Genomic DNA, 27,306 nt, shown 5'->3' with positions numbered 1-27,306 from the left:
ACCCTTATTTTGTATATATGGGTATTTTCTTTTTAAAGATTTATTTAAGTATATGAGTGAACTGTAGCTATCTTCAGACACATCAGAAGAGGGCATCAGATCTCATTACAGATGGTCGTGAGCCACCATGTGGTTGCTGGGATTTGAACTCAGGACCTCTGGAAGAGCAGTCAGTGCTCTTAACCGCTGAGCCATCTCTCCAGCCCATATATGGGTATTTTATCTGCATGTATGTCTGTGCACTATAATATGTATGTCTGGTGCTAGAGGAGACCAGAAGTTGGTGGATTCGCTGAGACTAGAGTTGTAGTAGTTCTCAGCAGCTGCAGGAGTGCTGTGAATCGAACAGAGTCCTCCAGAAAAGCACCCAGTGCTTTTAACTACTGAGCCATTTCTTCAGCTCCTTGTTTTATGTATATTTCTGTTCGGGTCTGAGTTTGATTCTCTTGAACACATGTAGTAGGAGAGAACCAACTTATACAAGTTGTTCTCTTATTTCTATACACTGTACTATTGTGATGTTGGAATGTACACAAAAGAAATAATTGAAATGTCTTCTTACATAGTATTACAACAGTACTTTTATTTTTCTTGAGGTCTTGAAAGTTTCCTGGTCCTTGTTAAATAATGGTAATTAAAGTTGTGTGGAAGGGCAATGCCTCTTAATTCCAGCACTTGGGGGCAGAGACAGGTGGATCTTTATGAGTTTGAGGCCAGCCGGGTCTACAAAGTGAGTTCCAGGACAGCACAGGCTACATAGAGAAACCCTGTCTCAAACCCTCCCAATCAAAAGTAACTGTTTTTAGGAATGGTGCATAATAGAATTGGTCTATTCATTTTAACTGAATCAAGTAGATTAAGTAGTTTCTGGTGTTCCTTCAAATAGCTTTCATTTTGCCCTGAAAAATGATGCTCCTAGAACTTTTGAATCTGTAAGCATCCTGGTTGTTTTTAATACATTTAGTAAATATATTTATTTGAGCTGGAGAGATGGCTCTCCTGTTAAAGGCTTGGTCACCCAGAAGATAAGATTTTTACTTTATGTGTGCTTTATGTGAATGTCTCTGCAAAATGTTTATACAGTGCCCACAGTGGCTAGAAGAGGGCATCAGATTCCTGGAACCTGAGCTAAGGTTGTTGACTGCCATGGAGATGCTGAAACTCAAAACTGGGTCCTCAGGAAGAGCAGCTAGTACTCTTAACCACTGAGCCTTCTTCTTGGACTTCCTTGGTTTGTTTGGGTTTTGTTGTTTTTTGTTTTTTTGTTTTTTTTTAAGAGTTATCGTATTTATGTATCTGTGTGACTATGCCACATGAATACAGATGTCCTTGGAGTCTAGAAGACAGCATAGGCACACACATGACATATCACATACATGCAGGCCGAAGACTCCTCCACATAAAAACAAAGATCTGGGCAAGATGGCACACACACTTTATTCTAGACTTGGGAAGCAGAGGCAGGCAAAACTCTTGAGTTGTAGGCCAGCCTGGCTTAAATAGTGAGTTTCAGGCAAGTCAACACCTCCTCGGGAGACCCTGAACAAGCAAGCAAACAAGTGGATGAAAGATCCCATCTTTTAAATAATAAAACAGAACACCCAAACACTCGTTGATGCTCCTCCTTGCTCCCCCCTCTTTGTTTCTGTTTGGGGCTTTGACTGCTTTATTGAACAAGATTTGTAAAGGTACCAATAGCTGGTGACTACAAAATCACTGGAAACTTCTACAAGGTTGAGGTCACCTGGTTTACATAGCTCTAGGACAGCTAGGGCTACAAAGAGAACTGACTTAAAAAACAGGAAGGAAGAAAGGGAGGGAGGGAGGGGAAAAGGAAAAGAGGAAGGAAGAAGTGAAAGAAAAGGAAGGAAGGACACTCCCCTAGGTTCAATTCAGGTTCTCCACAAAAGAGCATTTTTAATTATTTTATGTACATTGATGGTCTCTCTGTGTTTCTGGGATAGCAAATTAGATCCCCTGGAACTAGAATTACAGTGTGAACTGCCATGTGGTGCTGGGGATTGAACCTGGGTCCTTTGGAAGAGCAGTCATTGCTCTTAACTGCTGAGCAACCTCTCCATCCCCACAAAATACCTTTAAATCTTTAAAAAAATAAAAAATAAAAAACCAAGAAGCAGCTGGGAAGTGGTGACACAGGCCTTTAGTTTCAGTACAGCCAGAAGTGAAGATACAGAGCAGCAATGTAACGTATCAGTGTGGGACCACGGCTTCGCAGCCAAGGTTAGTACGAGACCCAATCTCAAACAACAGGTTGAGTATTCCCCCTGTATCATGAATGCAATAAAACTTATAATTTAAAAATAGGGCTGGAAAGACAATTCAGATGTTTTCATCCTTTTCAGAAGTAGTTTGGGGCTGGAGAGTTCAGTAGTTCAGAAGTCTAGCTGTTCTTCCAGAGGACCCAGGCTCAAATCCCAGTACTCTCATGGTTGCTCTCAATTGCAATCTACTTCCTGAAAAATGATGACTACTTGTGGCCTCCATGTCACCAGGCAGGCATTCCATGCACATACATAATACTCATACATGAATTAAAATTTTTTTTAAAACAGACCTAGCTGTGGTAAAACTATGTCTAGGCTGACGTCAAACTGCCAGAGATCCACCTGTCTGCTGACCAAGTACTAGGACTAGGGCAGTGCCACGCCCTAAGATAAATTTTTAGAGAACATGTTTTAATAATAATAATTAAAAAACAAGTAGCCACTCTGGGGAATGATGAGTTAAGAGCACCTATTGCACCCCTTGGTCTTCATGTGGGTCCCCCAACAATTGTGAACCAGGGTGGAATGAGGGCCAAGCTGTCTTGTTGACTGCCTTTGGATCACTTTCTCCTGCTGGGTTGCCATGTGTGGCCTCAGTGAGCAAGAATGAGCTTAGTCCTCATGAGACTTGATGTGCCATGCAGAGGTGATACCAGTGGTGATAGTGGGGGTGGTGGCAGGGTAGGGGACAATGGGAGAAGGTGGGTGGGAGAGTAGGACTGAAAGGAGAGCTGAGATCAGGATGTAAGGTAAATAAATTTTTAAGAACATAAGAATTCTGGGGTTGGGGATTTAGCTCAGTGGTAGAGGGCTTGCCTAGGAAATGCAAGGCCCTGGGTTCGGTCCCCAGCTCCGAAAAAAAGAACAACAACAACAAAAAAATTCATATAGGGCTGGAGAGATGGCTCAGTGGTTAAGAGCACTGATTACTCTTCCAGAGGTCCTGAGTTCAATTCCCAGCAACCACATGGTTGGTCACAACCATCTGTAATAGGATCTGATGCCCTCTTCTGGTGTCTGAAGACAGCTACAGTGTACTCCTATGAATGAAGTATCTAAAAAAGATAAATCATCGAAGTATTTGTATGAAAAAAAAAAAAGCATTTGTTGCTCTTCCAGAAGGCTCAAGTTTAATTCCTAGCACCCATAGGCGGCAGATGGCAATTGCAACTGCACTTCTAGGGAATCCAAAGCCCTCTTTGGCTTCCTTTGGTAACTGTAGGCACACACACCCAAAAGAAAAATTTTAAATAAAACTCTATTAAAAAAAAGGGGGGGGGGGTTGGGGATTTAGCTCAGTGGTAGAGCGCTTGCCTAGGAAGCACAAGGCCCTGGGTTCGGTCCCCAGCTCCGAAAAGAACCAAAAAAAAAAAAAAAAAAAAAAAGTGAGTTCTCCCTCACCGTTATCAGAGCTAAAAAGTAGAACATACTCCAGTCTTCCTGCCTTACTATCCTCAAAGAAAACAAGAGACATCTGTTTCAAAGGATGAGAATGTGCTCGAGGCCAGTATTGGCTGATTGGGAAATCTATCAAAACCATCTCCATTTATTCCCCATTATAGGAACTAAAACACTGCTAACATTTTTGTTAAGACAGAACCAATGCTTCACTTCTAGTAATTAGAAAGCTGACCCCCAGGTTTAACCTCTCTGATCAGAAAGTGCCTGAGCACAGCACACACAGCCCTCCAATCACATTAACCCTAACTCTCCAAGTCTACTCATTATATACTATTATAGTTTCCCATAAAGGAATAGGTAACCATGTTGGCTAGCTTATGTCAACCTGACAAGCTGGTCATTGAAAAAGTGTGAACCCCCATTAAGAAAACGCTGCCAACCAGACTGCCTGTCAAGCAACCCCTGGTGCCTTTTTTGACTGATGTGGGAGCACACAGCTCACTATAGGAGGTGAGACCCTGGCTGATGGCCTGGGCGCTACAACTCAGGCTGAGTAAGCCAGAAAGCAGTAGGGCCTCCGTATCAGTTCCTGCTTCCAGGCTTCTTCAGTTTTGAGTTCCTACAGCGTTCTCTGGATGATGAATTGCGCAGTGAAGCTGCAACCTAAAACTAACTCCTCCCCAAGATGCTTTTAGCTGTTTTATTCCAAGAAAAACCATAAGGTAACCAGCCCGTCACCTGCGATGGAAATGAACAGAGTACAGCAGAGTCCAATTGGGACACAATTTTACCTTTTCTGTGTGCTTAACTTTAGGAAGCGGTTTAAATGGTCCAGGCTATGGGTAAACTTGTTCAGAGTGTAGAAAAAGTTATAAAAAAAATCAAAACAAAACAAAAAAAAAAAAACCAAAAAACAAAAACCCAAGGGTAATTGCACTAATCCTCAAAATCTCATGGACCCCCCCATCCTCTGCCTCCCAGATGCTGAATTAAAGGCACACACATTAAAGGAAGTTTCCATTGTTTGTTCACTAATATATTAACTTTCTTATCTGTTCTCCTCAGTGCTCAGCACCTCATTCTACACAACCCATTTGTCCATCCTGGTCACTTCATGTGCATACACATTTGACCTGTGTTGAAAATGCATGCAGAGACATGACTGTTAATTGAGTATATTTAGACTTGTGGTCCTTAGTACTCATATCTAGGACGAGGCAGACTTAGCAAAACCTCTGGTCCTAGTGTGCCTCCATTTCATTAGACTTCTGTGTTTCCTTAAATGGCCACACAACTGTCTTATAGTAGCAGTCTATCACATTCACTTTCACCAGACTTCCTGTGAATTTTGTATGTCAAATAGGTGAATAGGTGTCTCTGAGGGCATGGGCATAAAACCCTGATCCTAGCTGCCTAGAAGCCAGTCTTCATGTAGCAGATGGTTCTGAGCCATTTCTTCATGTACCCAACACTGACTTAGGAGCTCAGTTTCCAAAAACCCACACACACACACACATCTACCTGAAAGCTTTACTAGCTGCTATGTTGAAGTTGTTTGTTCCTTGTATTTTCAGTTCAGCTGCTGACTGGCATTTCCAAATAAACCTAACAGGGTTTGTATATTCCGTCCTATGAGTTTTTTTAAACTAAGGAGTTCATACACATGCTTTGAAATTAGGACTCACTCTAGGCCAGAATGAAAGCTAATGTTCCCCACCTGCCTACTGAACCTTTTCCCACATTATTAGCTCATGTATGTGCACACTGCAGTGTATGTTTAAAGTGAGGGAACAGTTTCCTGGAGCCAGCTCTGTCCTTCCATCGTGCGAATGCCAAGGACTCATCTCAGGTCTTCAACCTTCCCAGTAGGAACATTTTCTCTAAAGCTCACCAAAAGTCTTGTTCTTTCAAGTCGGTCACGTGTAAGAGAATCCTCCACCAAACTAAGTGCCTCACTAAAACGGTTTTCTCATTTTCCGGCTTTAAAAACAAACTAAACGGACTTTCTCAGGTGTTCTATAACCCTGCTAGACCCCCCCAGTCAAATGATATTACGTATAGGGCACCAAATTTAAAACCACTAAATTTGGGGACAGAATCAGTCAACCCTAGGAGTCCTACTTGAACAGAGACAATCAAGGTTTTAAAATAATGTATCTTTATTAATGTCAAGTTCATTCCTCTTTGGTCTTGACTCATTTTCTGGTACAGCTCACTTGATCCTGTCAATTAAAAAATATGGTTAATCCAACTTATCAAAACTTCAAATGTCACCTACTAAGCTCTAACACTACCCTGTTAAATCAAGGAACGTGGTAATTATTGGCAGCTTTGTAGTAGCATGATCTTCAAATAAAATGCTGGGTCAGAATGTCTCTCCACTATCTTGGTTTAAGTGTCTGTCTGACATTTTTCATGAAGCCCTGTCAATTCTTTTAAACTCATACAGCAAGTCTGATAGCACCTGCCTTGTCTCCAAATTAATTTGAATGTCATTTCACTCACCAAGAGTCTGTCAATCTAAGCAATTTGTGGCTTTCCTTCTTGGATGGCCCATGTTGTATGTCTTGAGAACATCTAATTCCACCTATAATAAATAAAACAAGATTTAATATTAGCACCATATATTTTACTTTATTAATAAAAAGTATTATTTTGGGGCAAAGGCTCTGAACAACTATTATAAATATATTACATGCAAAACAGACATTGAACAATACAAGTCTGAAAATACAGCATGTTTCATCTCTTTTTAAAATGGTAGCATTATCTTTTAAGCATGCAGGTCTTTTTCCCTTTTAAAAGAATTCTTTTTTTTTTTAAAGATGTATTTATTTTATGTACGACATTCTGCCTGCATATGTGACTGTAGGCCAGAAGAGGGCACCAGATCTCATTACAGATGGTTGTGAGCCACCATGTGGTTGCTGGGAATTGAACTCAGGACCTCTGGAAGAGCAGTCAGTGCTCTTAACCGCTGAGCCATCTCTCTAGCCCTTAAAAGAATTCTTAACTTGTCTCACTGTGTTCTGGGTGTCATATAAAGGTACTAAGAATCAAACCTGGTCCTCTGGGAGAACAGGCAGTGCTCTTAATCACTGAGTTCATTCTCTAGACATAAAACTGACAATGTTTTTGTTTTAGCCATATCTTTTTCCCTTGGTACTGAAAAATCACAAACCCAAAACAGCATATGCAAGGCAAGTGCTCATAATTCATAAGCTACCTCTCAACTTTATTTTTAAGACACTGGTACCTTGGTAGATTTTCAAGGACCAAAGAATTTTCATCTCCATGTATTTTAGCCATTAAAGCCAAAGATAAATCAGGTCCTAAACCCACTTACTTCAAGTAAGAAAGATTCCAAAGTCAGCCAACATCAATCATTCTTACCTAAAGAATAATAAAAAAAAGTTAGTATGAAAGACAAGGGTATGTAATAAAGGCTTGAAAAATGCTAGTTAACTTCCAAATTCTAAAGAGCAAAATTCCAGAGATTAAAGACTGGAATAAGTTATAGCATTTAAAAAAAAATAAAAAAGGAAGAAATTTTATGCAGGGGATCTAAAATTATTCTTTATGTAAGTAATAAGTAGATGACAGAATTAGAAAGAAAACTATCTTCTTCAAAATGCAAAAGCCTAATACCTTCTTTAAAATGCAAAAGCCTAAATCCTATATTCACCAGTCTGAGCACAATGAAGTTTGCAACCCATAATATACTATCCCTTATGTGAAGGTATGTGACAACGTTTACCTGACTAAAGCAGCTATCAGTTTACAAGTTCCCTGCTTCCCCAGTCAATTGAGTGACTTTCATTCTGAGTGCTTTGACCCTAACTACAGCAAGCACACAACACTGCAGTTCTTTACCCTGCAATCCTATGTATTTGCTTCAATTTTTGTCTTCCAAGGCCTCATCTATGCATTATTGGGACAGCAGAGAAGGAAAAAAAAAAAAGGTTCTTCTAAGGGAGAAGTCATTAGCCTTCACTATATACCTGGCACAGGCACAAGAAACACAAAGCTCATCCTTAAAATTCAAGTTCCAGGTTGTTCTCCCAGCCCCCCCACCGGAATCATTACTGCCACAGGTATACAAATAGTTCTCTGTTGCACATGGACCATCCATAAGGGATACTATATCGTTTTGCATTCTTTCCCCTTTCTCCAATTATCCCTAGTCTACGTCCGAGCCCATTTCACCTTCATTTTTTTCTCCAGCACTGGTGTTCAAAAACATTTCTAAGGTTGGTGTTTACCAATCGCTGTTGAGGTCTGCACATTTGAGTCTAAAAAATTGCCAATCATTATCTAGCAGCAATGACAGATGATAAAAAGGAGCAGTTAAATCCTCCATATTCTCTCCCTAGTGGGGAGCCATTAAGAACTGCACTAGCTAGACAGCACTAAACATTATCAGCTAAAGCCAAAACCAAGAAAAGGGCCAGAACAAACACCCCAGAACTCTAAAACCTGTCCAAAATCATTAACACAAAAGGCAGCAGTAAATGCAGGACTGTGGATCCTGTCACTGCAGCTGACAATGATTAACAATAGGAGACATGCACCCCCATTAAGGTTAAAGACCAAAACTAATCACACGCATCTCTTCATTAGGGAGAGTCAGAGTATGCATTGCTGATAGGCTGCAAGCAGCCCTGGATGAAGAGTACCCATTACATTACTTTCATCTTTCAGAAAGCACCGGGATCTGCTCCAAGGGCCTAACAGTATGATAATACATTCTGGCATCACACCTCTGAACTTAGTTTTCATTAAAAAAAAAATAATAATTTTGGATGCAACAAGATTTATGAAATACAATGCAAGCACCTTAGTATATAGTATTACTGGAACCCATTTAAATCCCAGGTTTTTGAGTGTTTTAAAAACCCAATATACTATAAAATCCACAGCTTACACCTACATTCAAATTAACTAGCATGTACAAAAGTCTAATCTTAAAGCAGACCAAGGAAGGGGGGGGGGGAATCACCCCATCCCAAGTCCGTGTTCAAATATAGTCTCTTCAATTTGTTTCTGTTCAGAAGCCTGAGCTTTTGTTAACATTCAAAATCACTGAGCCACGGTAACAAGCACGTGCTACCGATTTAATAGACTATGACACTTCAATGCCCCCAGCAGGGTTTCAGGGAGGTTAGTGATACTCATGTCACATTGTTTGATCTACATTGTAGAAGAAGCTAAGTCACCATATTGCTTTCACCCATCAGCAATCACAATTGCTTGCTAGAGTAACTGCCCCGCCATGACAGCCTGATAGCAAGCCATTGTTCTTGATTCATCGAAAGGCAATTCTCACAGTCCTGAAGCTTTCAGCGGTACGTATGCAAAAATGAACCAAACCTTCCAGTTATAGAGCAGAAAGCATTACAAGTGGTAGCTGTTTTCTCATGCATGCTAGTTAAATACCAAGGCTAACTGAATTGAGGTCTGGAACAACAGTTGATAGAAAGTTCAAGTCCTAAGCAACAAGGAAGGTGCTTTGAAGACTTACGTATTCCTGTGATTATTAAACATTTTGGACTATAATCAATCACATCCCTAAAGCTAGGGAAGTTCAAAGAGCTACTCTGAACAATGCACTCACTCTACAGAAGACGACGAAGTCTTATGGTGGGGAATGATTCCCAACATGTTAAGCCACTGTTTCGCACTAGTGTCCCCCAAGTCTGGAGTATAAACATATTCAGACAAGCCACAGAACTTGAACTATTCATAAGATTCCCATCTAAGCCCAAGTTAGTAACAAGTCTTCCCATGAAGCCCAAACCTGGAAATTTTTGATCACATTACAAAAAGAAAACCCAGAAAAAAATCCACCACCCCATGTCATTTAGTCCTATTTCACTCAACTTGCAGTGCTATCGAGATTGCGTAATGAAATTAGACATTGCTGACCGATGAAGAGGTCATGTTTGCTACTAAGGAGAGTAATTTCCGCATGCTACAGTCTTCGCCAAGGTACTCTGAGCACCCAGGTCAGTATGGTTTGGTTCCCTCACCCACCAACCAGCTGCGTTGCTGTTTTCTCTTCAGTTACAATGTAACTAAAGAAAACCACAAAACTGAGTCAAGACACAAGGATTCAAGTTTGCACTTTTGAGAACTACAACACTGAGTTCTTACTAACAAATTACAGATCTAACCCCAGACCCAGATTTTGAACTAACCTAGCTTATCATACAAGTATTAGGTGCTGCACTGTAATTTCACTGTCAGAAGTGTGATGTCAGAATGCCACTGAATAAAAGCACATAGCAAGTCACCAAGTTAGATTATATTGCTTGTTACCTACCTGTATGCAGTCGGCAATGAGAATCTTGGAGCAAGCAGGAATACTACATCCGGGTCCTAATGTCCATTGCCATTTGCGGTACTACGTTCCTCACAGTTACGCACTGCAGAAATGCTGGCTAAATGCAGTTATGTAGCAGGCCACTACTTTAATAGTGCACAATTGCAGTCCAAGAACACCACAAAACATTCCGCCACAACTTTATGGCTTGTCCAAGCCAAGTACCTAAATTTTTCTCTGCCATGATATGCCACTTGTAAGAATTGCACAGGTGTAACATTACAATTTCCCAAATTATGTTTATATTAGTGGTACAAAACAGAGTGGTGGGTTTTAAGGTAAGTCTCACCACATAAAGATGTCAATAGGTTCAGCTTATAGCAGGCCTATTAAATATACTCTTATAGAATGTAACTTTAAAAGGAGAAATTTTCCAAGTGTCCTCTGTAAACAAAATTTTGATAAAAGTGGAGGAGGAAATGGGGCAAGTGGTTTCTTCAAAGGGAAAATGTCTAAACTACATCCTAACAACCTCCCCTCCCACCCTAAGTTTCCCTTTTAGCTTTTGGTTCAACTGTTCAAGATGATTTAAAATCACTAGCAGGCTAAAACCATCACATGTAAGACTCAATGAAAGTCTCAGCAGCTTACAACCCTTGGTGCAGTTTCACTGATCAGAGTCAGTGTTGGTTGACACTATGCAGCCTCTCTGCTAAACACTGTTTAGCAGCTCTACAGCCCCCAGTAAAGGCTATCAAAAGCCACAGTCTGAGGAAATTATCCCTAAGCATCCTTTCAGCACTCTTCAAGGGTATACTACTACCAAAAGCTTATCTTAGGGTCTGTGCCAGCATCCCTTATAAAGAAAGGCATGTAATCTGAAAAATAAACTGAAACATTAATTTTATAGGCAGATTTTCCCATTTCCCCTCCAGCCCCCACCCATATACATTCAAATTCACCCTCTATGGGTGTCCCATGAACACCCCTCAATTTTCTCATTATTATGGTCCCTACTATTACAATTCAACCAAAAGAGCTCCTTCAAATCCAGACCTTTGTTTCCATACAATTATTAACTTCAGTTGGGCCAATAACTTTCTGATTGCTATGATTATAATAGAACTACCTATTTCCAAGTGTACTGGTGATTAAAAAAATGAATGTACTTTCTAAAGTTTTTTTCCCCTTAATACACACTATAAACCTGTCAGTCATACAACCATTTGATGACATGCTTTTTATAATCCAGTAGTGTTTTGCTTTCAAAAATTCCAACGTTTCTATGCATGAAGTACTCGATTGTTTCCACAATAGGTCTCCTTTTGTACTCAAGCACAGAACTCGACCTCAGCAAGTGATTTAGGATTTCTTTCGCCAATTAGCACCAAGGATAGAGGTGGAAGGGATGAAGACATTTCACAGTGAAAGTTCTACAATGTAGACTTGAATGAAAATGTAACTAAGAACAGAGCCAAGCTATTCAATTACTTCCGTACTGTTAGTTTTTCCTCTTACATATTTACACTGGGAAGAAATCAAGCTCCCATTATACTCATAAACAACAGTAAGCAATCTACACTTTATTATTATCATCAAGTCAGAAAGTCTCTTGTTCTAATGAAAGGAAATTCAATGAAGTTGACAATCAACTGACATCATGGAAACATCCCCAAGCTTATGGTGGAGGAAAGAGTATTTTTACTATGCAGCCTGAGCAACTCTCTCCGGGTTTGGTACTACACTATAAGACTGATGTAAACAGTTCAGCTCCATAGTGAGAAGATTTGGCAGTCCTACTTGGTAACAGTCACCACTAGTTCTCCAAGAGAACCAACACTTTCAGACTACAGATTTTGCTCACTAGAAGCAACACAAGGAGGCATACATAAGGCTAAACTTTATAGTTAACTACTAACCCTTAACTCTTCAAGTTAAAACTCCCAACTAAATCCCGTCTTTTAAATCACTTGAAGTAATACATGAAAAGGCTTCATGTTTAACAATCTTTAATTCAAATGCAAAAGTTCAGTACAAGCCATTTGTAGGGCTTGGGTTGTTTTCTTTTTAAAACAAAACAATATGGGGAAACGCAACAAGATTATCTTTCCATTTTCAAAGCCTTTCAAGGAAAGAATCATAGATAGGGCCATAAGGGATCCGTTTAACCAAACCCCCTTTCTCACTACCAGTAGTTTTCACCCATTCCATAATCTTAATACGTGTGCCTGAATTAAGACTTACAGTTCAACTTTTCTAATATAACCATTAAAAAATGCTGAGCACCAGCCTGTTTCCTATAATGCCAAACAAATCCTAATTACTTCAATATGCATTTCTTTTTAAACAAGGGGGGGCCACCATTTGTAGAAAACAATACTTAGCCTCCAGTTACATTTCCCAGAAATGGCATATGCCACTCAGGCCTACACACGCTCATGCTTTCCAAGTGAAATACCTAGCCTAATGTGCATAGAAGCATGGATAGCAAAGTTGGAGATCAGTCTCATAACTATTTTTTTCTATTTATTTGAAGCACAGTAAAAAAAAAATGGTACACTTTGGAAATTCAGTGGCACAAGGTACACTGCCATTAACTTGAGAAACATTATACAGTTAAAAAAAAAGTAAATGAAAAAATTTTTCTCCTGTTTTGAACACTGCGTTACATAATTTTACCTGCCCAAACAGGCCATTTACAAATATCAGGTCAATAAACTGCTAACATCCATAAAAAGGTAGCTTTCTTACTAAAATGCCAAGAATTTAAGTGGTATCTAAACAAGAAGACAAAACCAAACTGGAATGAAAGCCTAAGTATCTAAAATCGGGGTTTTTTATTTGGCCCTTCATACTCTTCTCTCCCTCTACCATATCCTGCTGGCGTTCCAGGCCCCATTCCTCTAGGACCCTGTCCACCCACAGGACCCGCACCTCCCTGCCCAAAGCGCTCAGTACGCTATTGGAACAGTAATTAACAGTTCATTAAATGTAGTTGATGTCCATGTGTGTTAAGTAAATATTTTAGAAGGTTCCGTAGTCAACGTTCGTCGATACAATCACCAATGAGTCGATCCACAGGTACCGGGAACATAGAAAGGAAAAAAGGGTAATTTGAAAATTAGTTTACGGTAATACATGCCTTGTGGTATGTTCCCACTTGAGCCATTCTCATACACCTGTTTCAAAGAATAGATCTTCCCTGTAGTGCTAAAAAATTCAAAAATTAGTGCAGATGTGAAAACCCATTCCAAAATGAGTTCTACAAAATTCACATCAGATTAATCCACTGACATGCTTGTCCAGGTGTGAAAACAAAGTCATCTCCAAGCCTACAAAAGTCCAATCAGAAAAAGCAACTTGCTCAATGAAGGACAAAGGCCTACTCACCAGGTAGTGGCATGTGCTGCATAAGAAACCTTGTGCTTTTCAAGATCTTATGACACATCTGCAAAGTTGCAGAAATCTTAAAAGGTTGGAATGAAGCTTAATAAAATGCTACCAGACTACAAAATAGAAAAAGCACAAAAAAATATAGTATTTTTTACTTATCCGGCACAGTAACTTCATCAAAAACTCATTTTGCCACAGTCTCACAGGCATACCACACTTCAGAGCCATCACTACTAACCGGAGACACTTACATGCACAGTATGTTTCTGCATTGTTACAAACACAGTATACAGACAGTCCACCTACTTCAAAGTCCAGCTTTTCTTAGTTTTGAAAGTGCACTGTCACTTTGTTATAATTCCACGTTTTAGGTTCTCTCCCAAAACAGCCTATCACCAAGCTAGGGGGCTGCAGTAAAGCAGTGAGTGACTTCATAGCCCCATCTAGTTTTATGTATTTTGACTTTTAAAGCACAAAGTAAAAAATAAAACCCACATATCCTAACAGCAGAACCCTACAGGCATTCCACTTAAAATTCTACTCAAAATAGCCCAGTTACTAATAACTAATCAAAATAAATAAAAGTAAAGATTGCACCAGGCTTAACTGTTCCTACAATTTCAACTTTCGAAAAACAAAACACTACAGAACTACTTGAACAGACTTTGCTTTCTTCTGAAAGTCTTCAGGTGTATACTTCTACAAAAGAGCTAAAAAAATTAGAGGCTTCAGTTATATTACAGTATCTAAGGACTCAGGATCTGTTAAATGTATAAACCCACGTCTAGACATAGAGCCTAAACACATGTCAAACTAGTTACCTAATTTAATGTAGATACTTTGTGCCTTCTAGGAAGTACTGTTAAGTTCAATTTGAAGAAACCTATCCAGCCATTTATAATGCTAACTTTAATTCTCAAGAAACTGTAGGCAGGTTTTAAGTGAAGTCTCACACTAAAACCTTAAAATTTCTATTTATAACATAATCCCATGAGCTACAAATGCAGCTCCTTTGAGATAAAAGCTATAGGTGAATTATTTATATTCAATTTAGCTATAATTTTTTTCCCACCAAAATGCAGTTCTTAAAGATCTGTAAAGCCCTGCCCCTACAGCAGCCACTCATACCAAAATTCATTTGACTATTGTCAAGCACCTGACAGGCTATCTCCATATAGATAAAGCATGATTGCATCAAGGGGTTCAGAACAAATGCACACCATCAGTATGCTTATTGTTGACTTTTGCTACCCTGTAGCAAAGTAGAAACTTTTTTTTTTTAAGATGAACCTACAGAGAGACCCAACAAGTGGGAAACGACGAGTCAAAACACTAGACAGTTCCCCTTTTCATGGGCTAGAAACAGAAACCACAAATAAGGTCAAAGGCCTACCTGTCACACCTACATGCTTAAGACTACAAGCCTCAAGTCTGACTCCTACTTTTGGAAAACACCACAGAACGGCACTGTGCCATTTCTCACTTGGATGCAAGAAAACCATATACAATTATCTATAACACCTAAAATTTGGATTTGCCATGCACTGGAGGTTCAAAAGTGCACAGACAATAAAATGGAAAATACCTACATACTTATTGCCAAAGATAACTCCACAGACTAACATAACAGCATTGACTCCTTGGTGGCAACCATATCTGTTTAGGTTACCACCACACACAGTTCTACATTGCCAAAGTAGTCCTCGGTATTATATATATTTACACAATGGGGGAACTGAAAGTCCAGTCAGCTACTTTAAAAAAAGAGAGAAAGAGAGAGGAAAAATAAAACTCAAGTCGTGAAATGAAGAGTCTCCTTTATACTATGTCCCACAGGATACATTACCATGTCGCTTCCCATCATGGAACCACTCATGGTTGCTGGTGGAACTCCAGGATTAGCTTCATAACCTATGCCACCACCACCACCTAGCGGTGGAAATTTCTGGCCTCCTGAACCATAGGGATCTAGGAAACAAAACCAGTGGTTACCCCAAGAGAATGCTCCTGCTACAGTGTGTACTGCTGTCTGTAACAAGTCTCTCACTTACCTCCCATGTTCATTGTTCCACCACCACCCATTCTCATGTCTCTTTCTCTCTGGGGAGGGAAAACACAAAAATAAACTTCAATCATACATGAAACCTACCACCATGTACACAAGTAGAAAAAAATTGAACACAAAAATATTTATCCAGTGGGATTCACTTTTGATTCAATCATTTGGGAGGCAGAAGTAGGCTTATCTGTTTAACACCAACATGTACATAGAATTCCAGGCCAGTCAAGGCTTAAAGAAAGACTTTGCCTCAAAAACCAAAGTAACTCAAGGCTCAAAATGTATGTTTTTCTACTTCATTGTGGCATACAGTGTCCTGAAAGCTGGTTAGACCATGAAAACAAACAAGCTCCGTGATATTTGATCCAGGAAGATCTGGTAGCAGTTTGTACATACAAAGAAAACAGAAGAAAACAGCCACACTAGTACATTTACAATGAATAAATGGTATGCTAATCTACTGCATCACAAAACTTACTGGATCCATGTAGCCCATCCTGCTGTAGCTTTCTTCTCGTTGGCGTCTCATTTGTTCTTCCATCTCACGTTGGCGAATCATCATCTCTTCCTCTCTTCTACGCCGTTCCTCCTCTTGCCTACAAATATTTTTCAGGCATATAAACCAAAGTGTCATCCATACCTAAAACTTAAGAAGCCAAATGTGGGGTTGGGGATTTAGCTCAGTGGTAGAGTGCTTGCCTAGCAAGCGCAAGGCCCTGGGTTCGGTCCCCAGCTCCGGAAAAAAAGGAAAAAAAAGAAAAAAAGGAAAAAAAGGAAAAAAAAAAAAGCCAAATGTGATGGCCTTTGCCTTTAAACACAGTACTTCATTAAGAGTCAAAGAGAAATGAATCTTCAGTTGGAGGGGCCAACTAGTGCCATGCAGCAACGCCTTCAGAAAAAAACTACTTGAAAAAGAACTAGAAGTTTGTCTTTGAATAAAAGTAGAGGTTCAGGGGTTGGGGATTTAGCTCAGCGGTAGAGCGCTTGCCTAGGGAGCACAAGGCCCTGGGTTCGGTCCCCAGCTCCGAAAAAAAGAAGAAAAAAAAAAGTAGAGGTTCAACTCTAATGTTCATAAAGGAATAAAGTCTACATCATAATTCTGGTCATAGCAGCATTCTGGCAAAGGTAATGAGCCTTTCTAATACAAACTTGCACTTAGTACTCCTTGTCTCTAAGTCAGAATACACATGAGAAGTCAAGTCTGAATTCAACACTATACCTCAACTGCATTTCTTTACGTTTCTGCATTTCTTGACTGTGAAGTTCCTCCATGCGCCTTAATTCTTCCTGGCGTCTCATCAGATCTAAATATTGGAGATTATTTTAGATTCGTGTTAATGAGGCTCTGGCCTCTTTTAAATGCCCAACTGGTCTTTACCAATACAATTCTGAGGCTTCCTTTTTTTACCTTGGCGCAAAAGATTTGCTTGGTGTTCATGGTAGGCATCTTCCATTTCACTTTCCAACTTGTCTTTTGCATCCTTCATGTTTTTTTCAACTTGTTCCCTTTGCTGTTTTTCCATTTCATCCAAAGACTTCCATCGTTGAGAATATTCATACTCAAATGTGCCATGCTGAGCAAAACGAGGAGGCGTTTCTCTCTCCCTGACAATACATAATTTATACAGAAGCAATTTTGAGAATGCAGTATCAGTGGACTTCCTAAGAAGACCAAAAACCTAAACCAGGCAGGGTTGTTTACAGTTTTAATCACAGCATCAAGTTTTAGAGATCTGATCCAAAACAGGCAGCACTACACAAAAGAAACCCTGACTCAAAAATATACAGATGAATAAAATCCTTAAGTACCTGTATTCCTATTGCCCACTGGTAAGGCATTTGCATATAACAGGTAACAATAATGTATAGTATCCTGGATTTGATCCGAAGCACTAAGAATGGACACAAAAACCACAAGAGGTATTCCTTTCCCTACCCTATCATGTTGTTTTTAAGGTCCCCAACTTGCAATCCTGCTCAACCATGTTAAGAAACACCACTGAGATCAAAACAGCGATATCAAGTACAGTACAGTGAAAGGGGCTGGAGAGATAACTTAGCAACAAAGAACACAGCTCTTCTTCCAAAGGACCAGGGCTTGTGTCCCAGACTCACAAAGCAATTTTAAGAATGGATGAAGGAAGGATATGACACTGTCTTTGCCACAATGGGAATCAGGCACACACAGCAGGTAAGCCATACACACGCATTAAAAACTAAATTGACATTGCTTAAAGGTCTCTCTCAACATCTACCTTTCATTCCCCCGAGCCCTTTGCTTAAGTCTAATATCATCTTTAGAATCCCACCATGTAACCCTGGAACTTGCCTCCCAGACAAATGCTCACCTAGCCATGAGCTATTTACCTAAATTGTATTAACTCTAGAAGTAGCAAGTTATGATATAAAATAAAGCAAAAAGCCAAAAAGGCACCACAATGTGTTTCTAGGCCAGTCTGGTCTACAGAGACCATGTGTCTAAACCTAAAGAGGAAAATCTGGGGGGCAACGGTGGCACAATCCTTTAATGCCAGCACTAGGGAGGCAGAGACTGGGAGACCTGAGGCCACCTGATCTATAATTTTAAGATAGCCAGGATTAGGCAAAGAAACCCTGGGTCGGGGTTGGAGTAGGGTAAATATGCAGAAAGAAAATGATCCAAGAACAGGAACGTAGATAAGAAACACTATCTCGGGCTGGAGAGATGGCTCAGCGGTTAAGAGCACCTGACTGCTCTTCCAGAGGTCATGAGTTCAATTCCCAGCAACCACATGGTGGCTCACAACCATCTGTAAAGAGATCTGATGCCCTCTTCTGGTGTATCTGAAGACAGCTACAGTGTACTTATATATAATAAATAAATAAATCTTTAAAAAAAAAAAAAAAAGAAACACTATCTCCCTCTTTTCCTATAGCCAAATTCCTTATCCAGGCTTCTTTTTCCCAACAATAACAAGTAGATCTCACTCAACCTTAGCATGTATCTGGTTCACATGCAAATGTACTTTATCCAACAGCTTCAAGTATGCCAGATGTGGTGGCATGTGCTTTCATTTCCAGCACTCTGGGAGGCAGAGACCCGTGGGAACTTACAAAAGGCCAGTTTGGAAGTTACAAATACAAGTTTCAAGACAGCCAGGAAGTTACAGAAAAACCTTGTTCTCAAAAAAGAAAAATAAATACATGTGAGCCAGAGATGTGTATTAAGCATACTCAAGCAACAGTGTAAACATGTTCATAACACTTTGGCCAGCAGGTCACACCTACGATCAAGCAGATGTCAGTCTGGCCTATATAACAGAAAATGTTAGACCAACCAAAAGAATAAACAGGCCAAATTTCTAAGGTTCTAATAAGTTCTAAGCAGAATTAGAAAACCACTAACTTCTCTTTTTGAACACCAAAAAGCTTAGTCTTACTTTTGATACATTGGATTCTTCTGGGCCAGTTTTTCAGGAAGACCATCTTCATCATCTAACTGCTCAAGTGGTTCCACAATGACTGGGCGAGGAGTCCTAGTAACACAAATGATTCCTCATCTTCAAACTGTATTTCAACTAACCACCAAAATTATAAAAAAATTAGCATAAACTAAAGACAACTTACGTTGTCAGTAGGAAAACACCTTCACTGCATCTTTCAAATGCTTTTCTTGCTGCTGGCTTCGAAGCAAATTCAACAATGCCTTTCCCCGTGGATCTTCCACGATCATCCACAATTACAACAGCCCTTTCAATAGGACCAAACTGGCTAAAGGCCTCTTCCAAAAGTTCATTGGATACATAAGGAGAAAGATTCCGAACAGACAGGGCTGCAGCATGTGTGGCAAACCGAACCCGTAGCTGTCTACCTCTCATGGGGGTATCATCAAGTTCAGCTTTGGCAATTTCAGCCAAGGCTCTTGACTCCTGAAAATACCAGAAACATTTTAAACAGCTCCAAAACTAGCTATTCTATTTCAAGAACTGTCTTCGTGCAGTCCTCCCAACACCCCAAGGCTAAAGGTCTGAAGCTCTGCCCCAATACACACTATGCTGATTTCTATCGATGAGAAACGTAAAGGCCCGTTAATTCTTCCCATTTAAAACCATGCCTTAAAAAGGAAAAAATTACACTCACAAGTTTAATGAACCCGAACCCTTTGCCCTTGTTGATAAAAACTTCTCCCGGTTCTCCGTATTTAGCAAACAGTCTTTTGAATTCATCCTCTGTGATATCAGCAGGTAGGTTCCCCACAAACAACCGACAGCGCTGTGTGTAAGTTTTTTCTCCAGGCCTCCGCAAGAGAGACAAGTTGGCTTTAAATCCCTAATGAAGAAACCGGACGGAATTCACACAACAGTCAGGGCAGGGGAAAAAAAAACCCTAGTTGCCCCTAAACAGGCCATCATGCATTAATAACGATTTTCTTTTTTCAATAAAGACTATGAGGTTGTACTATACTTGGAGATCCGAAAGGATCTAATTAATCAATAAACAGCAGAGCGTATACAAAATGCTTTGAAACACACCCGCCTTTATTAAACGCCCATCATACAATACTCTGATGTCACCAAATAGATCTAAGTGCACTAGGAAGTCAACGCCAAATTGCCCTTTTTTCTCCAACAGCACAGAAGTCTACGAAATGCACTAGTTGGGTCCCAAGGGACCGCTAGCTTCTAGCAGCCCACCAGGACGCACAGCTGCCCTCCCGCTGGAAGCCAATCCCTGGCGGAATACACAGCCCGCCGTGCGTCCGCCCCGCCTTCGCAAGCATGCGCAGGAGCGCTTCCGGCAGGGGACAAAATGGAGGCCTCCACTGCCGCGGGCGGGGGGAAAAAACGCCGAGGGTAGGCAGAAGCCGCCATCTTAGAGAAACGGACAGCTTCCTCCAGAACCTACTCACCTCCGAGTCGGATATCTTTTCCTCTGTGCGAGGTCCCGGGCCGCCGGGAGGGGGGCCCTGATGGTGCTGCTGGTGGTAGGGCGCGTGGTGCTGCCGGCCCCCACGGGGCTCCCCGCCACCTCGGTGAGGTGGCTTCGGGTGGCCACCAGGAGCGCCCATGCCCGGACCACCGCCAGGCTTAGGCCCACCCGGCATCTTGCCGCCTTTGGGACCGCCAGGGCCTGGGCCTTGCTTAGGCCCTGGACCGGCGCCCCCGGCGGGCGGTGGCGGAGGGCCACCGGTCTGTGGAGGCGTTGTTGAGACTCCGCTGCTCGGCGTGGAAGGGGGAGGCGGTCCGGGGGCAGTAGAGGGGACTGCGGGCGGCGGAGTCGGGGTAGGACCCGGGCCCGGCGGGGCGCCGGTGGTAGGGGGGTTGGCGGGCGGGGCCGAGACCGCCGGAGGCGGCGCAGTGCTCACTCCGGGCGCCGAGCCGGGGCCTTGCGGGACGACGGGCTTGGATTCCTGCGGCGGAGGCGGGGGCTGTTGATGGGGCGGCTGGTGTGGCGGCGGCTGCTGGTGCGGTGGAGGCTGCTGCGGCGGGGGCTGCTGCGGCGGAGGTTGCTGCTGCTGCTGGTGCGGAGGTGGAGGCGGGAGCGGTGGCTTCGGGCCGCCAGGGCCGGGGCCCATGGGGCCGCGATTCTGGTTGAGGCCCATGCCAGGCGGCGGAGAGCGGAAGTCGTGGAGGCCGCCGCGGCCACCGCCTCCTCCACGCCGATGAAAGCCTCCACCACCACCACCGCGGCTCCGGAACCGATCCCGAGACATATCTGTAGTCAAGGGGCGGTCGAGGCAGAAGCGGAGAAGTCGCTCAGGGAACGTGGTTGCCACCTTGCTTAGCACAAAATGGCGGACGACAGAAGCTGCGCGCCGCCTTTGTCCTCTTCTTAAATAGGACAGTTCGGCCTGGCCCGCCTTCCCTAGATTGACAGCTCAATCAGCCAATAGCAAGTACAGTACTTGATGATGAAACCTGAGTTTTCCCTATTGGCTCCCTTGTGAGAGGCGGGAGGTAGGTAGGCTGTGGTTTCCATTTGACCTATGAACGAATAAGGAATTGTCCACAAGCCTTTGTGATTTGTTGGAAGAAATTTGAATGGGCATGCCCTGCAACTTTCTCGTGAAATCAAATATCCAGGGCCCTATCAGCTCCTGATAGCGCTGAAAGGCTGTTTTCTTTCCTCTTAGGAGTAATCCGCTATTCTTGTCCAGAAAACATGATCACTGGCTCAAAGTTTTAAATTGAACTCCTGCCATCTAACTCTTCTTCGTCCCATGCCAATGAAGTTAGAGTAAATTTCACAGAGTTTAATCACAACGGTTTTATTTTTATTGAAACCTCATCAGAGGCTAGCAGATTGGCAAACACGTAAGCCTATAATTTGGGAGGAGGCACAATAATCAGGACTGCAAGTTTATCTTTACATTATCAACTACATTGAGTTCGAAACCAGCTTGGACTATATGAAATGTAAAAAAATAAAATGAAATAAGATTAAAATAAAATTTAAGGTAATGTTGACATATGCCTTAAATCCCAGCACTCTGGAAGCAGAAAGTAGAAGGACTCTGAGTTCAAAGCCAGCCAGGGTTGCGTAGTAAGTTCCAGGACAGCCAGGGCTACACAGAGAAAACCTATCTCCAAGTAATTAACAATATAATAATAATAATAATAATAATAATAATAATAATAACAATAATAACAATAATAAATGAATAAAAGTAAAGATTTAAGAAGAGGGGAAGCAAAAATAGTCTATAGCAACGCAAGTTTGTCGTAATATAAAACTTAGACTTAAGTGAATGTAGTCTTTGTCCAAGAGGAAAAAGAGGTAAGAGAGCTGAAGATGTGGCCTTTGGGGTTTTGGCTGTGTGATGTGAAAAGGCTCACTTTCATCTCCAGCACAGGAATAAACTAGGTAGATGTAACTTCCTGTGTGTGTACAGCAACAATTCACAAGCACAAATCATGGGGGAGGAACATGTGTTTGTTGGTTTTGGTTTTTCAAGACGGTTTCTTTGCATAGCCATGGCTGTCCTAGAACTAGCTCTGTAGACCAGACTGGCCTAAAACTCAGAGATCCACCTGCCTCTAGAGGCCTCCCAAGTGCTGGGACTAAAAGCATGCCAGGTTGGCCAAGATTATTTTTTTCTTTCTTCTTCCCTCCATTTAACGCTTCATGAACATATAAGCACTTTAAAACTAGTTGGGTTTTAACCGGGATTGAGTCTGGTGCATGCCTTTGATCCCAGCAGGCATGAGGTAGAAACAGACACATCTCTGAGTTCTAGGCCAGCCTGGGCTACAGAGTGAGTTTCAGGCCAGCAAGAGAGCTACATAGTGGGGTTGGGGATTTAGCTCAGTGGTAGAGCGCTTGCTTAGGAAGCGCAAGGCCCTCGGTTCGGTCCCCAGCTCCGAAAAAAAGAACCAAAAAAAAAAAAAAAAAGAAAGCTACATAGTGAAACACTGTGGAAAACAATTTTTATGCAGGGCTGAGACCATAACTTGATAGTAAAGAGCTTGCCTAGCCTGCTCAAGGCCCTAGATTCAACTCTTAGCCCACAAAACCAAAAACTAATGTTTTGGTTTTTTGTTTTGTGATATTTGGTATCAGTAAATATTGCTATGAAAACAGCCAGCTGGCGGCACCTCTTTTCCCTCAAATTCCCCATCCTGATAGTGTGAGCCAGCAGGACGGTTGGTTCATCAGATACAGGTCCTGCTTCCAAGCTTGACAGTTTAAGTTCAGTCACTCAGACCCATGTGGTGAAAGGAGAGAAGCAACTCTGCAAGCCAAGTTGTCCTCTGGGGTCCACACATGTCCTCAGATGCATATACCCACAAACTATAATCCCCAGTCTTCCATCATACTTCGGAACCCAAGGTAGGCAACTATGTACCATTGAAATACCTCCTGATGACTACGAGCTGTCCCCTTTAATGCCCCTCCTAGTTATTGCCTCTCTTCTTTTTTATTTTAGTTTTGAGACAAGTTCTCTGTATATAACCCTGACTGTGCTCGAACTCGCTATGTAGACCAAGCTGTCCTTGAACTCACAGAGATCCACCCGCCTCTGCCTCCTGAGACAAAAGGTAGGAGCTACACACTTAGCTTTGAAGCCTTACATTCAGGAACTTGTTTCACCCGTCTTAGATACTCTGATCACCAACAAACAGAAGAATTTTGTTCTCTCCTCTACACTAGCTGATGAAGTGACTCCAGAACGTTCCCACACAAAAACAAATGGCACTCTAATGTTACCCAAATGTTGTGTCCTAGAAGACAAAAAGTGTCTAGTCAGAGAAGTCTAACCAGTATATGATTTTATAATGAAGTCTATAATACAATTAAGAAGACTAAGCAAATAAAAATGCAACTCAGTTCTGAAATGTGAAGTATTGTGCCTGAGTGGCAGATAGGACAGTTTTCACCTTGTAATTCTGAACGAAGGTGACCTTACCACTCAAACACTGTAATTACAATACGTGAAAGTTATAATTATCTTCTGGATATAACAGCAAACTGAAGGAATAAGGCGGGATGGCACTTCATGCCTATAATGCCAACACCCAAGAACTTATGGAGAATGACTGCAGGTTCAAGGCCAGGCTGGGCTACATGGTTCTAGATCAGTCAGGGCTATATAACAAGACTCTAAAAAAGTGTGTCTAGGTGGTATATGCCACCATGCCAGTCATAAAGATAATTTTTTTAAGATTCATTCATTTTATATATATATATATGTATATATATATATATATATATATCATAGCTGTCTTCAGACACACCAGAAGAGGGCATCAGATCCCATTACAGAGGTCGTGAGCCACCATGGGGTTGTTGGAAATTGAACTCAAAACCTCTGGAAGAGCAGTCAGTGCTCTTAACTGCCAAGCCATCTCTCCAACCCAAAGATAATTTTTTAAAAATCTTTATTAAGGGCTGGGGAGATGGCTCAGTGGTTAAGAGCACTGACTGTGCTTCCATAGGTCCTGAGTTCAAATCCCAGCAACCACATGGTGGCTCACAACCATCTGTAATGAGATCTGAGGTCCTCTTCTGGTCTGTCTGAAGACAGCTACAGAGTATTTATATATAATAAATACATTTGAAAAAATAAAAATCTTTATTAAATCTTTATTTAGGGTGAGGACTAATAACTTTATTTGGGAGGTGGGAATATGGCTCAGTCAATATTTGTGGTTCAGTCCCCAGCACTGCATAAAAATCAGCATGGTGGTAATTGTAATCCTTGAATTCTAACACTCGGGAGGCAGAGACAGGCAGATCTCTTGAGTTCGAGGCCAGCCTGGTCTACAGAGTGAGTTCCAGGACAGACAAGGCTACACAGAGAAATTGTCTCGAAAAACAAAAGAGAGAAACAAAACAAAAACAAAAAAGCCCAACATGGTGGCTCATACCTGTGTTCCCAGCTTTTGGGAGTGGATGCACGATTCAGGAAGATCTGAGGTTTAAAGTCATATTCAGATACATAACCGACTGGAGAACAAGCTGGGCTGTTTGAGATCCTGTCTCAAAAACCAAATCTGTATTCTGTAGAATCAAAACAATTTAGATTAGATTATGATTGCCACTTAGGTCTCACCAAGGCTGAGTGATCCTGCAGAATAAGAACACAGCCATTGGAAAGCAGACTAGACCCAGCTTCATTCATCATTACTACCAGCTGGTGGGTGTTGGTGCATTCCATTAAGTCCTGCCTTATGAGAGAAGAAAATTAGTGGGTACAGTGACATCTGAGAGACATTGTCTACCCTTGTATTCCAGAAAGCACAGCATCAGAGAGTAGGACCACCAACCCATAAGAATCGAAAGGATGGGGGTTGGGGATTTGGCTCAGTGGTAGAGCACTTGCCTAGGAAGTGCAAGGCCCTGGGTTCGGTCCCCAGCTCCAAAAAAAAAGAACCAAAAAAAAAAGAATCGAAAGGATGCCTGCATCTTCAACATGATCACAGGCCCTCTCAACCCATCCAGACACCCAATGTACCAGCCAATCTGCTCTACACTATGTTATCCTCCCTCCCTTGAGACACTCAAGATTATCCTACCCCCTGCTTTTCCTGCTACTGTCCCACTCCTCCAGATGTTCCAAATATTGTACAAAAGCATGCAGCATCAAAGTAAGAGTAGGCACAGTGTGTCATAGCCACCAGCCTCTGGTCTTTGCTTTCCAAGTGCTGGGATTTACAGGCACGTGGCCAACTTGTATTTAGTTCTCGTAATAGTCACAGTAACAGTTCAGAAACAGTGTTAAAATGTGTACATACCAGCATCTAAGTATGTGTGTGTGTGTGTGTGTGTGTGTGTGTGTGTGTGTGTTTAATCATGTACTTGTATATACATGTGTGGGTGCCACAGAATGCTTACGGAGGTCAGGGGACAACTTGTGGGAGTCAGTTTTTTTTTTTGTTGTTGTTGTTGTTTTTTAAGATTTATTTATAGGGGTTGGGCATTTAGCTCAGTGGTAGAGCGCTTGCCTAGCAAGCTGAGCTAAATCCCCAACCCCAGATCTATTTATTTATTATAGATGAGAACACTGTAGCTGTCTTCAGACACGCCAGAAGAGGGCATCAGATCCCATTGCAGATGGTTGTGAGCCACCCTGTGGTTGCTGGGAATTGAACTCAGGACCTCTGGAAGAGCAGTCAGTGCTCTTAACCACTGAGCCATCTCTCCAGCCCCAGTGGGAGTCAGTTCTATTTTTCTTCCACCACATGGGTTCTGGGGAAACTAACCTCAGTTGGTCAGACTTGATAGCCGGCACCCCCAATTATTTTGATTTTTGAAGCAGAAGTTTCACTCTGCTACCCAGGTTGGCCTTTAATCCTTGGTGATCCTTCCTGCCGCAGTCTCTTGAGTGCTAGGATTATGGGTATGACCCAACTGGGCCCACTCTGAACTTCTCTTTTAACCGGCAAAGCACGGAGCCCAGTGATGATATCCTCAGAATGTACTGGAATGAGTGAGTCCGTGCACTTTCTTTTCTGAACCATTGAAGAATGTCCCCAGATAACAATCATTAATTTCAGGTATTAAACACAGCTCAAGCTCGAGTGCGGTGGTGAACGTCTTTAATCCCAGCCCCCAGGAGGCAGAGGCAGGTTGAGTTACAGGCTAGCCTGGTCTACAGAGCAAGTTACAGGACAGCTAGGGCTACATAGAAATCCTATCTCAAGAAACAATAAGTAAATAAATAAAAATATGACTCGGTTTTCAAATGTGTAATAAATTATTGTGCTTGAATGACAGAACAATTTTCACCTTGTAGCATTCTGAACGAAGGCGATCTTATCCCTCAAACACTGTAATTACAATACAGGAAAGTTATAATTATCCTCTAGTTTGAGTTTTTATGAGACCTAAAAGGATAGGAAGAGATATAATATGCTTGATGAAACACAAGTTTGCTTCCTAATAAATTTTAACTAACTGAATTTGCATCTTCAACTGAACCCGGAGGGCTCATAGAACCACAACATCAGTCAGCGCGTGTTAATTTAACTTGGCGGGTCTCTCAACCTTCCTCATGCCTTTCTCTTTTGGATGTATTGCTATGTGTCTCTGGATTTTCATTCCCCGAACAGAGACCTGAGATTACTGGGTTTGGGGACAAAATGGGGCAAAAGGAAGGAGGGCGCCTAAGGTTCCAAATTCACAATTCTGCGCTAGTGGAGAAGGGAGTCCAGCTGGAGTCCAACTGGCAAACAGTAACACTGCAGTGAAGCTCCTCACCGCTAGGGGTCTCAGCGGCCGTGTGACTTCCTGCATCGCCTTGGCGGTCAGCTAGCTGTGCACAGTCCATTACTCCATTGTCATTGAGACTCCGAGCAAGTAAACTTTCTGAAAGATTGATTTCAGTGCTTAGGTCAGATTTCCCAGCAGATCTAATCAGTGTCTAG

At 41.8% G+C, this 27,306-nt stretch overlaps 1 protein-coding gene across 3 annotated transcripts; it reads right to left on the bottom strand.

Moving 5' to 3' along the window:
* Positions 1-5,827: 5,827 nt before the first annotated feature.
* Sfpq (splicing factor proline and glutamine rich) lies at positions 5,828-21,249 on the bottom strand. 3 transcript variants are annotated; one of them, XM_087660392.1, is made up of 13 exons: positions 20,349-21,249; positions 19,580-19,768; positions 19,067-19,368; positions 18,880-18,975; positions 16,869-17,065; positions 16,680-16,764; positions 15,939-16,056; positions 15,453-15,501; positions 15,248-15,369; positions 10,009-12,967; positions 7,033-7,079; positions 6,192-6,273; positions 5,828-5,908 (listed from the first exon to the last, which is right to left on the bottom strand). In XM_087660392.1, the coding sequence occupies exons 1-10, from the start codon at positions 21,150-21,152 to the stop codon at positions 12,830-12,832; spliced, it is 2,100 nt and encodes a 699-aa protein (XP_087516518.1). In that variant the 5' UTR covers positions 21,153-21,249; the 3' UTR covers positions 5,828-5,908; positions 6,192-6,273; positions 7,033-7,079; positions 10,009-12,829.
* Between the last annotated feature and the right edge of the window lie 6,057 nt (positions 21,250-27,306).

Source organism: Rattus norvegicus, chromosome 5, assembly GCF_021556685.1.
Source record: "Rattus norvegicus strain SHRSP/BbbUtx chromosome 5, alternate assembly SHRSP_T2T, whole genome shotgun sequence".
In the NCBI taxonomy this organism is placed as follows: Eukaryota; Metazoa; Chordata; class Mammalia; order Rodentia; family Muridae; genus Rattus; species Rattus norvegicus.
The sequence above is the reverse complement of the archived record's forward strand: the minus strand, read 5'-3'. Positions and strand labels throughout refer to the sequence as shown.

Coding starts and splice junctions, on each gene's coding strand:
- Sfpq (XM_087660392.1), bottom strand. CDS start 21,152: ATGTCTCGGGATCGGTTCCGGAGCCGCGGTGGTGGTGGTGGAGGCTTT. Junction 19,369..19,579: donor GGTTCGGGTTCATTAAACTT/GTGAGTGTAATT, acceptor TGGTATTTTCAG/GAGTCAAGAGCCTTGGCTGA. Junction 12,968..15,247: donor CCATGATGGGAAGCGACATG/GTAATGTATCCT, acceptor CTGTTCCAATAG/CGTACTGAGCGCTTTGGGCA.